This window comes from Carassius carassius, chromosome 8 (assembly GCF_963082965.1).
Source record: "Carassius carassius chromosome 8, fCarCar2.1, whole genome shotgun sequence".
Classification (NCBI taxonomy): domain Eukaryota; kingdom Metazoa; phylum Chordata; class Actinopteri; order Cypriniformes; family Cyprinidae; genus Carassius; species Carassius carassius.
The window spans coordinates 12,154,545-12,166,660 of record NC_081762.1 but is presented as its reverse complement, the minus strand read 5'-3'; the positions used below and the strand labels follow the sequence as shown (position 1 = coordinate 12,166,660).

The 12,116-nt window shown below is 39.1% G+C and overlaps 1 protein-coding gene across 3 annotated transcripts; it reads right to left on the bottom strand.

Annotated features, from left to right (window-relative positions):
• LOC132145294 (claspin-like) lies at positions 1 to 11,957 on the bottom strand. 3 transcript variants are annotated; one of them, XM_059556194.1, is made up of 24 exons: positions 11,938 to 11,957; positions 10,760 to 10,871; positions 10,244 to 10,587; positions 9,988 to 10,152; positions 9,844 to 9,900; positions 9,690 to 9,762; positions 8,305 to 8,407; positions 7,708 to 8,210; positions 7,438 to 7,626; positions 7,185 to 7,339; positions 6,861 to 7,060; positions 6,732 to 6,784; positions 6,398 to 6,582; positions 5,673 to 6,198; positions 5,527 to 5,587; positions 5,333 to 5,414; positions 4,520 to 4,644; positions 4,166 to 4,327; positions 3,727 to 3,848; positions 3,450 to 3,577; positions 3,261 to 3,378; positions 1,122 to 1,198; positions 782 to 943; positions 1 to 317 (listed from the first exon to the last, which is right to left on the bottom strand). In XM_059556194.1, exons 2-24 carry the CDS (start codon positions 10,818 to 10,820, stop codon positions 201 to 203), a joined length of 3,768 nt encoding a protein of 1,255 aa, XP_059412177.1. In that variant the 5' UTR covers positions 10,821 to 10,871; positions 11,938 to 11,957; the 3' UTR covers positions 1 to 200. The 3 variants fall into 3 exon arrangements, with proteins under 3 accessions (XP_059412177.1, XP_059412174.1, XP_059412176.1); XM_059556191.1 differs by lacking the exon at positions 11,938 to 11,957 and adding an exon at positions 11,385 to 11,646; XM_059556193.1 differs by lacking the exon at positions 11,938 to 11,957 and adding an exon at positions 11,030 to 11,165.
• Positions 11,958 to 12,116: the final 159 nt, after the last annotated feature.

Below are 12,116 nucleotides of genomic sequence, written 5' to 3'. Positions count from 1 at the left end.
TGATTTTAAAATACACTTTAATACACTATTTTATAAAAACAAATAAAATTACACCACTTAAGTGAAATCACATATTTACATGATACAACATACAAATAGTCTAAAACATGCCAAACTCTCAACATCATAGCATTTAGTATGGACAATGGGACAAATATAATTATGTATTGTTAGTAACCCTGAGAAGTGTGGAAGCAACTTCAGTTTTCCAGATAGCTGAAAATACTTCGTGGTGGTCCTGTAGGTTTGAAGGAGTTCCCGAGACATGGCCGCTTAGCAGCAGGGCTTAAAGAGTCCATCTGTCCTCTTTTCTTAATCTGCAAAGTTAATTTACTCATTTTTACTCATACTTAAGAACAAATGTCTATACATATATACATACGCCCCAATTTGAGGTGTCTAATTACTTCACCACTCAAGATTAACGTTTTATTGTAAAATGATAGCTTTTAAAAACGTATACACACACACATATACATATATATGTATGTGTATATATATATATATATATATGTTTTTAAAAGCTATCATTTTACAATAAAACGTTTATCTTGAGTGGTGAAGTAATTAGACACCTCAAATTGGGGCGTCTTAATTAACAAATATTCTAAGACTACAGCTCCATCCGGTGGTAGAACTAATAACTACATATAAAAAAAAACCTTCCACCAAGGGACCACTCAGCATTTCTTTTGGTTCTACTTAATGTTATTCTAACTCCATAGTAAAATATCCTTTCAAAAATGTAAATATGGAAAAACTTAATGATCAAACAAAGTACCTGTTTTCTGGGTCCCTCTGATGCAGGTGGCTCTTTTTCTGGTGACAGGGTTTGGAAGAGGAAACCTCGTGAGTTACGAGGGGCCAAGGGATTGCTGTCAGAGATGCTGGCTAACTTTTGCAACACTGCTCGAGGCTGACTGAGTAATGAGCCTCTCTTGACCTGGAAATAAATTACAAGTAAAAGGTTACAAATCTGTGACAGCATTTCCTCTTAAAAGCCATTTAAACAAGTTGACAGTGGAATTGCTATTACAAATGCTAGAAAAATCAACACTAATAAACTAAAATTTACACAGGAAGTAGAGAACAGCATGAGGGAGTCTGCTGTGGATACTGACCACAGTGGGCTGAAATGGCTTTTGGAACTGGTTGGTATTGGGAGCCGCCCTCTCTTGCAAAGGAGCAGCTGAAGAGTCTGTAAACAGGTGACAGTTTTACAACAGGTGACGGTTTTAGAAGTGTATCCAGGAGAAAATATCCATCATTGGGCAAACAAATACTTCATCAGCACTTCTGTCCTAAATAGTGTTGTCAATAGACCCGGTACTTCTGTACCAAGTCGGTACTAAAAAAAATGAAAATGTGAAGGTACCAGGTTTCTGTAAGTACCAGTGGTACAGAGTACCCGGTCAACCCGGTTTTTGACGCATACAGCGCTATGATTTCCGAAGCAGAAAACGCGGACGGAATCTTAAAATCCAGTCATGAAAATGAAACGTACATTTTAATATGGACAGTCACAGATTTTGTCAAAGTCAGCATAAATTAATCAAATCAAATCTCTATATGGACCGGTTTCTGTAAATGTTAAGCTGCAAAAGTTGGTTGAAATATGAATCCTGCATGTTCTGCGCGTCTCTGTGTGAATGAATGGTTAGTTTACTACATAGACTGAATAGGAGTAAAACCAGTGTCAGTTTAAATGTATTCATGGTAACCCATCAAAATAAGTTAATTTTTACATAAAGGCATTGTGCTAGAAATATTACTATTATTTAGTAGAATGTATGTGATAGGGATGCACCGAAATGAAAATTCTTGGCCGAAACCGAAAAAGAGAAAACCAAGGCCGAAAACCGAAACCCCGAAAGAAATTATCCCAATTATTAGTACCATTGCATTTATTGCTATGACCGTGTACTAACTTTACTAAAATTAAAACATTGCAATTGCATAAATTAATATTAAAGTTTCAAAGATAATTACAATTACATAAATTATAAAAAAACATTAAAATGCATAATTACAAATTATGCAAATATTTATTAAGCACATTGCAACAATGCACAGTATAAAATAAAATTCAAACTAAAATTTAATCCCACTCATCTGTATATTAAATAATAATGTACAGGCCTACTGGCCTGCAGAAAGGTTTTAAAATTAACTGTTCTCTCATAAAAAGTGCATTTAGGTGAAGAGCATTTGAAATTTTTCTCTGTAGGACTAGAAAGTGCATTACTTCTCCAGTAGGCAAGACTGTTATCACTTCTGGGGATGGGGACTTCAGACAGATAACCATCTAGCTGTTGAGCAGTTGAGCTTGTCATCTGCCTGACATTTGAGAAATATTTGAGAGAGTGTATTTAAATAGGGCCAGGGCATAAATAAACATTTTTATCAAATTAAAGCAGAAATCTAGCAAAAAATCTAGCAGAAATATGGCTACAATCTGATATTATGCATGTATATGTATATGTGTGTGTATTATATATGCAGAGACGAGTCTTTTTTTTTTGCGCTCTGATCCGTCTCCTGCGCTTGGCGCTTCTCCGTCTCCACGCGGGTTCTCCGCATCCAGCGCGGCCTGGAGCATTTCTCGTGTGCTCTGCCATATTTCCGCATCCAAGTAATGGTCTTTATAACGCGGATCAAGCACATTCGCGATGAAGTGCGGAGGATCCGAAAAGATCTCAGTGAGACGTGTGCTAACAGACTCTATAAGACTGTACTTTTCTTTGTTTTCACTTCGTGGTCCGTCTCAATCTCTTTTTTTTCGGTGGCCGAATATTCAGTGCATCCCTAGTATGTGATACTGCTACTACGGTTGAAAAAATTTATAAAACTTATTTTTTAAAGAAATAAATCACACGATATTTCTTCCTTGTTTTAATTTTAATAGCAAATCTCCTTTATTTACCAAAAAATAAAATGTGTGTTTAAATTAATTATAAATTAATAAATAAAAGAAATTAAATTTGGGTGAAACTTGTTTACTGTTTTTCATAATTATATTACTTGTATAAGTCATTGGTTTTATTTTTAGTGATAAAAAGTGTGTGTTTTTTTTAATTAGCAAATTTTTGTGTTTTGTTTTGGTACTGAAATTGGTACAGAGAACAGTGGATTTTCACTGGTATCGGTAGCGAATACTGAAATTTTGGTACCGTGACAACACTAGTCCTAAATACTGTCAGAACACCTGAATTAGTGCATAGTTATTCTGCAATCCTTACAATCTCAGTGCATGTCGGTACCTTTCTTTTGAAGGGTCTTAGCAGTAAGCTTCTTAGCTAGCTTCATAAATTGACTGTCCTCCTCTTCAATCTTTTCCTCATCATCTGCATCCTCTCCCTTTTTGGCCTGAGCTTCAGTCTAAAGAACAGGATCCAAGTCAGACACAAGCACACAGGCATGAACACAGCATTTTTTTTTCTTACACACACCTGTTCTCTCATCCACTGTTCCCTTTCTAGCCGTTCTTTACGTCTTCGCAACTCCAGTTGATCGATTTCTTCATCTTCCTCTTCCTCGTCTCCATCAGGACCCATTCCACCAAACTCAAAGTTATCATCTGGACAAAACAAAACCGAAAAAAAACTACATGAATACAGGTCAGACTCTACTACATCTACTCCATTTAGCTGCTACAAGCACTGTCAAGAAACACTCTTCAACATCAGTTTACTGAGGAGTGGGATCCAGATCACAAGCTGAACTCACCAATGTTTTTCCAGCGGAAACGGCGAGCTCGTCCAGGTCCATCAGAATGCAGATCTCCATCAGCGAGGTAACGCTCCTGATACAGCCGCAGTCTTCGCTTATCATCATCTAAGACCTGCTTCCTGTAGGAAGAATATAATGAGCCTCATGTTCCTAGTGAAAGACTACGACAGTCTACAAAAGCAGCCAGATTTAAGGCATTTATAACACTTACAGAGTTAATTGATCACATGGCATGACAGAAGTACACAGCTAAGCAGCTATGATAAAAAGGTTGGCTCCCCCATGTGGCACACTGATATTACAACAATTTCTAGCAGCAGACAACTGTAAAATGTAAAGCTACCAGCAAGCATTTCAGCTGCTTTTGCAAGTACTCACCTGTTCCACCACCTAGTAAAAGAGCAAGTCAGTGGAGGATTAAGATAACATTTCTTACATGTGAATCTTGTTAACTTGATCCATTAATTCCTCATCTGATGGTAAATCTTCCTGTATCTCCTCCTCCTCGTATTCATCACCACCACAATCATCCTCATCCTCACTGCCCACATCACTGCCAGACAACTCTGCCTCGGATTCCACAAACTCTGCTAAACGGCTGTTGGGACACAAATAACATTTACAGATATCAATACACACACATAAAATCACTTTCACATAAGATGAAATATATTCATTAAGCAGTAATTCCCAATCTCTACCACACTAAAATGGTTTTAAACAACTTAAGATTGTTCATAACAAAAACTTACACAACTTCGATTGTGCTGAAAAACAAAAATAGGCATACATTTTCTTTTTGCCAGTGCGTCGTCCAAAGACCGCTTCCCTTTCCTTGTCCTGCTCGTCGTCCTCCTCCTCCTCTTCTTCATTCTCAGTTTCTTCTTCAGCATCTGATTTATCCTCATTTTCATCCTTAAATTAAAAACAATGTTTACAGCACTAAACAATGAACAGGAATTAAAGGGTTAGTTCACCCAATAATCTAAATTATGTAATTAATATCTCATATACTGATACACATGGCTCCATTCTTTTTTTTTCTTTAGGAGTGCTTGTCCTAACTTAAATTTAGGAGCACCTTCTGATCAATAATCAAAAATTCTAGCCACCTAATACGAGGTGACATGTGACAGGTATTTTCTTTTTACCTTTGCAATGGCATAATTCCATCTATTAAGTTAAAAAATGTATGTTTACAAACTTTTACATTTCCATTTAAACAATGTAATAAGAAGTAGAATAAGACAAATAAGTAACCAATCATATGAAATTAGTATTAATAAAAAAATAATTTGTACGACAGAGGGTGCACAGAAGAACACAAAAGTGGCTTGTAGGTACATTTCAGACGTTTAATGAGGCTCAGAGGTTGGTATGAGTGTAATTAAATTCATAAATTAATGTGGAGATTAATGTTTTAAATATTACATTTTTCCAGTGCCGTTATGTTGTCAGTGAAAAGCTGCAGCCGTGGCTGGGATGATTTTTGTTGTGCAGGCAGAACAATACGCTACAGGTTTCTTTTCCCCTCATTTTTTCCAATAGATGGAAATCTGTCAAAACCCGAAATGTTTTCAAAGTTCTTTTATCTGCTGAGTACCTTTTCACTGAGGCTGTCTACATCTGACAGGAGCCGGAACTCACAGTCACCTTCCTCCTCTTCCTCAATTATGTTCTTGTTCCTATGGGGACAGTATGAGGGTATAAAGCATTTAGTCTTTGGAACAACAAAATACAAACTATAATTTTCAAGGATATGCAATGAATCCATGCACACTGATTATAGCTTAGTACCTGTTCATTTCAGATGGCTTTTCAAAGGCAGGACTTGAGACGGAGCGCAGCGACAAAGCAGCTAGAAACAGGTTAGATAGCATTTGTTACCTACAACACTTAACAAGTGTCCTTTTAACCCTCAGTATAAATAACGCAAGACTTACACGGGCTTCCTGTGAACTTGCCAGAGCAGAGAGCCAGAAGCTGGTCCATGTCTGCCTCCGAGCTGCCCTGACTTTCACCTCGTTGCACTTCTGGCTCCAAGGTCTTGTTCTTTTCCCTTGGCTTGACGACTGGCTCTTCAGGCTGTGTGGAAAAAGCTCCAGAGCACAGCCCCAGAAGCTCATCCTCTGCTGCAGGCTGAGTAGCCCCTGGCTGGGTCTGCCCTGTTCTGAAGCCCCCTGAGCAGAGCCCCAGGAGCTCACCCATGTTAGCATCCATGGCGTTTTCATCCAGACTGTCTAGTATAAGCTGCCGTTTGTGGGAACGGCTAGGCAAACCGCGGGGACCGACGTTTAAGAAGCCATCGGCATCCAGTAGCTGGGAGTGGGTGTCCTCCTCCAGTGAGAAGCGACCCTGGGAGTCCCCAGCCGCAGGGAGGGCTGACTCACTCGGGGAAGAGGGAGCATAAAGGTCTTGAGAATCCTCCACAGGGAGGGAGAGGGAGGGTTCGGACATCTTACCTGAGCTCTGAAAAAATATTTAGGGTCTCTTTATTTAGTGATTTAACAGATTTACTTACTAAACTGGCAAACCTTGTTGTGTGTATTTAAGATCAAGAAGACTGTTGCAAGGCTGTTGAAACGACTGTAACAGTGGTGAAATTATGTGAGATTCAGCAAAAATTTTGCAAACAAACTTCATTTCAGGAGTTCCAAGAGGCCCTCACCTTTGAAGCAGAGCCGAGGAAGCTGGATCTGAAGAGGCAGGGAGATGGAGAGCGGAATGCAGTGTTGGACAGTCCTCTTCCTACAGCTCTATTGAATGGCTGGTATGATGGGATCATTGAGCCCATTAGCTCAAAGCTACTATTATGACTGCTGTCCTTAACCAATGAAAGGGTGTCATCCTCCTCTGTGAAAAGAACGAAAATTCAGTCTGATTTCACATTTATTTTATACTACCAATACTAAAAGAGCGACCAGTTGTTAAAGCAACAGGTATAACAACTTATTTTTTTAAATAAGAAACAGTAAAAGCATGTAAAATCCATATGCACTCACCCATTTTATTGTCGGCTTCATGGCCAGCTGCTCCTAATCTCCTTACACCATCCCTGGAAAGAAGATGACATTCAGTTAGTATGGACCACAGAAAGTGTGTTGCAGCTCAATTAGGAAACATGCACATACCCTGTGCGGGAACAGGAGTTGCCAGCAAACAGAATCAATGTTCCATCAGTGTCTGCTGGAGTTGGAGAGGGACTTTTGAAGCCAGGGGAAGGGCATGTTTTTACTGAAACTTCATCTTCACCTTCCTCTTTGTCCACAGTCTCTTCTCCCTCCTCCACTTCATCATCACCACCACCACCACCCAACAATTCATCAACACCCTAAAAAAAGGAATGGAAATAAAAATAAAATTGATGACTATAAAATGAGGAAAATCATGTTAAAGAGTATTGGAATCTGGAAGAAAACATTGACCAATCCAAAAGGAATGCCAATTTTTAGTACCTCTTCATCCTCTGACTCAGTCATCTCTGCTTCCTCTTCTTCCTCACAATCCTCATTGTCAAGGCGATGCAGAGCAGCTCTGTGCTCTCTCTCCTCCTTCCTGCGGATGGCCATGGCTTGTTGCAAGCGAGACTTCAACAGTACCAGTTTCTCACCTACAAAGATACAAGCAATGAACAATAATAAAAATGAAACATTATAACAGCATCCATAACCGGAAATCAAAGCACTGTGGTAAAAATAGTGATTGTACCTGGTTTGACATTTGCAGGCTCATCCTCTCCCTCATTAACAGTTACTGTGATTGATTCAGAGCGTAGTTCTTCCTGTCCTGAGGGGGCGCTGTCTTTTCTCACCACATTAAGCTGCAATGTGCGCTCCCTTTTAGGGCGAGGAGCAGGTTGGATGTGCTTCATGAAGCGTTCCTGTAGTGCTTTCAGAGCTATAATACACACACAAAATCAATTACTAGTTGTGGCAAAGGGTGAAAAACATTTAAAAAGTGATGATCCAAAACTCTCACCAGGGTTTTCCTGAGGTGGCTCCAACTGGACAAAAGCCCCATCATCTGCACACAACTTTGCCACAGGAGGAGGATCTAGACCAAGCTCTCTTAATCTGGCTAGTTTATCCTTGCGAGGTTTGAGCATATGAGCAGCAGTCTGAGCATGATCAACTGAGACCCGTTGCTCTTCTTGGTCCTTGTCTGAGTGTTTAGCTCCCTCAGTTTCTTGCTCAGTGGGAGTTTCTTTCGCTAGACCAATAGGGTTGGGTTTGTCAGTGCTTATATCATGTTCTACTTCTGCTTCACTTGAGGTCTGTGGGTTGCTATCATTTGTCAGATTGTCCTTATGAGTGCTGGTAGCAGTGTCTTCTAGAGGTAGGGATGTGGTGGAGGATTGGTTAGCCAGAGATGATTCTTTTGGAGGGCTTGAGTCCTGCTCTGGCATGTGCAGAGATCTTGTGGTTTGATCTGAAGGTGGTTGTGTAGTGCGCTCTAAAATACAAGCCTGGTACTTGGCAGACCTTAAGGACAAGTGGAAAAGATTACACTGGTAAATTCTACTGTATGAAAATATACAGGAGATCAGTTAGTTTGTTAGTGATAAGACTCTCATACTTGAGCAAAGCCATTGCACCACCCTCAGGACGAGGTTTTCTCTTGAAGAACTGGTCAATACTTTTGGGCTCTGGCATATAATATGGAAGATTGAGCATAGACTCTGCAAATGTATAAAAAAAGACAAGTGTCAGAGAGCATTTTTTTTAAATATTATATTATCCTGAAGTGATATTTGCCCCATCTACACCACACGTTTGGAGACGCATATATTTATAAAGTTATCATGTGCTTACTAAATCAAAACTTATTTGATCCAAAATACAATAAGACTAATATTGTGAACTAATATTGCAAAAAAACAACAAAAAACAACAACGACGACAGTTTCCTATTTAATATATCATCCCCCGGTTTCACAGACAAGGCTTAAGCCTAGTCCTAGACTAAAATGCAAGTCTGAGTTGTTTCAAATGAAAGAAACTTGTACTGATTGATCTTAAAATATATCAGTATTTGTTTTGTCTCAAGATGCACACCAGTAATGTTTTTTTCTAAGGCATGTTTATAAAAATTACTTAAATGTCCTAATTGAACTATGGCCTAATCCTGGTTTAGGCTAAGCCCTGTCTATGAAACCAGGCCTATATAATGTAATTTATTCCCATGATGGCAAAGCTGAATTTTCTGCTGTCATAACTATTCTTCAGCGTCATATGATCCTTCAGAAATCATTCTTAATATGCTGATTCAAGATTTTTTTATCAATGTTGAAAAGTTATGTTGCTTAATTTTTTTGGAAACCATGATACATGAATAGAAAGTAAAAAAAACAGCATTCACTTGACTATTTTAGTCCAAATGAAATCAAAGTGCATGATGCATGGTGCTTTTCCAATGCATGGTATGATTTAGCTCGACTCGGCACAGTACGGTACGGCACGGTTTGTGTTTCCACTGCAGTTCAGTATCGCTTTAGAGTGGGCGGGATTCCTCTACTGCCACGACTCCTTAAAAAAAAAAAAATAATAATCATTCCGTGTCGCCCCATCAAGCTCCCGCTGTATCCTCTCCTCTTTTATAAACAAGAGTAAAATCTGTACTTCTTCAACAGACTACAAAACCTTTTGATGGTTAAGAAAATGTGTGCTCGTTCAAAACAGTTGCATTCCATCTTTCACTGGCTGTGCCGATTTAAATCTAGCAGTTCTTTTGTGTTTGTGTCGCAAGTTCAGTGAAGCAGGTAGTGACATTACTCTCCGACCAATCTGTGATCAGCACAGTTTTTACACGTCATGTTTTGGGAACAGTACGTTTCACTTGGAGGTGGTACTAAAAAAAAAAACGAGGTACTGTACCCTGTGGAAACCCACCCAAAAGTGAACAGTACCGAGCTGTACCATGTAGTAGAAAAGTGCCTTTAGTGAGCCTAGCAGATGACTGACCTCGCACAAGTCTCTGACTCTCACTGTGAAGCTGCTTGAGTGCCTCCTTGCTAGCTTTTGCTGCTTTCCTCTCCTGAAAACAAGTCAGTGCTTTTATTATACACAATTAACACAATCAATGAGACCGTATCACTATAATAAAACAGAATCTCACCTTGCGTGGTGACCTGTTATCATGTTCCTCATCTCCACTGAACTCAGACAGGTGAGGCTAGAGAAAAATAATAATAAAAAGTAACCATAACAGATTCAAATCATGTGGTGACTTCAGACAGTCAAAGCAAAAGTCTGTGCTTACTTTGTGTTTGGCCTTCTTTTTCACAGCTGATCGAATAGCATCTAGAGACTCTTCCTCTTCACCTTCCAATTGCGGTTCAGAGTCTTCCTCTAACTGGGCGTCAAATAGATCAGAGTCTCCAAGCAAACAGCCGCTGTCATTAAACGCTTTGATTGGAAGGGCCTCCTTAAAATGAGAGAGAGAAAAAAAATCAAACAAAAGTGATTAAGTCAAATAATTCTGAAACTGCTAGTTTTTAAATGTTCTAAGCACCCACCTCTGTTTTTTCTTTCAGTCGTTTTACAAGGGCAACATTGCGTTTCTCTTTTTCTTTGCGTCTCTGTGACTTCTCCCTCTTTTTCTTTGCTTCTTTTGGTTTGACTTGGACTTCCACTTTCTCTGGCTCACTCTCATCACTGTCCATTAAGATACGGGGTACTCGTTTTCCTCGCTTCTTTTTAATGCTTTCGGTCTCATTAGTCTTTGTCTCCTCATCGCAGGACTCTGACAGGACCAGAGCATTTGCCATCCCAGCCTCTTCCTGCTCCCCATCGCTGTCACTGTCCTGCAGTGCCTTCCAAGAGCGGCCCTTCCGACTAACCATGATATCTTCATCTGACTCTGAAACAGAATGGTTGAAAAAGGATCTGTCATCCCGCAATATATTTTAGGTGACACTGTTTAGAAGTGTCAAAAGCATTCCTTTTGCACATTCATCAACATATATAAATGAAAAAAATTCTCAAATAGTTGTTTTCATCCATTAAAAAGAAGAAGATCTTATTCAACTAACCTTGCTGGTCTTCAGTGACCATGTTGGTGTCAATCACCTGTTCCTGCCTTGGTGAGCCCATTCCACTATCTGAATCACTTTCAGCTGTTCCCGCCTCAGCCAGATCTACAGGCTATGAAATATTACATTCGGTATGCATGTTAATACTTATTTGACAGACTTCCATTACAAAAAATAAAACTAGTTTAAGTTGATTAATCGCGTGCTTTTGTAAACACAAGGGAACGCAAATATTCTCTTTTTAGTCGCATTGTGACTAACGTTACACACCTTTTACAAGCACTAACGTTACATTATAACTAGAAAGCAACTTACAACGTATTTATTATTATTTTCTTTTGTTGTAAACACTAACTTAAATAGAATATAATAAAAAGAAATTCGACATTGGCAACAATTAAAATAAAAAAGCAAATACAGTGTGCACAGTTCCTCTGGCCTTACATGACAAAAGACAGGATGAACAGCTAAGCTGGTTAGCTAAACACAAATAACCTGATGAATTAATTCAAAATCTTTATCACCTGTTGGGCGAATTAGTTGTCAACTGGTATTTGTTCAACAAATGTAGTCATTTACATGTATCTTGGAAGTAAAATATTGTTATTTCGCTCTGATACGTTACCCGCTCAGACAGAAGAGAGCTCATCTTTAGGTTGTGTCTCGAGTTTTATTCGGTACGAAACTACATCAATTGCACGATGCAGCCCCTCCAAAGCCGTATAAATGTTAAAAAAGCACTCTTTTATCCAAAATGTCATAAAATCTAAATTTAAACGTTATTTTTACAATGCCAAAATGTATACATCCATCTCCCGCCCGATGGTGGTAAACGATTAAAACTTCACCCTTCGCGCCCTGGGCTCGAGCGCTTTTCTTTAACTTTCTCCGTCATTCTTTTCGAGCATCGCTATTGGATGAACGGTTGTTAGGCGCTTTTGGGCTGTGCTGATTGGACAAAAAGGTCAGAGCTGGAACACCAATAACGCGTCGGATTGGTCAATGCTGACTGTAAATGGACAACAACAGAGTTCCCGCAAATAAGGCAAGTTGCCACATGGGGGCAGGATATTTCTATAATAAAATACTCCAAGTAAATACGCAGCAACTTTCAGCATGCTTCATGTAAACTGTTAAGATAACGCATAAAGAGAAAGAAAAAGAAAAACATTCACAACCTTTTCAGTGCTTGTCAATGATTAAACCTTTGACCATCCACAGCTGATTTGCCATTAATCAACCCACGTGTAAAATAGCACTAGAACTGCATTAATTTCAGTGCCATGAGCCGTTGCTCAAATGAAATTATGTAATGCTACCCGCAACTTTGCAAGCCTGTGTGTGTATCCGTGTACTT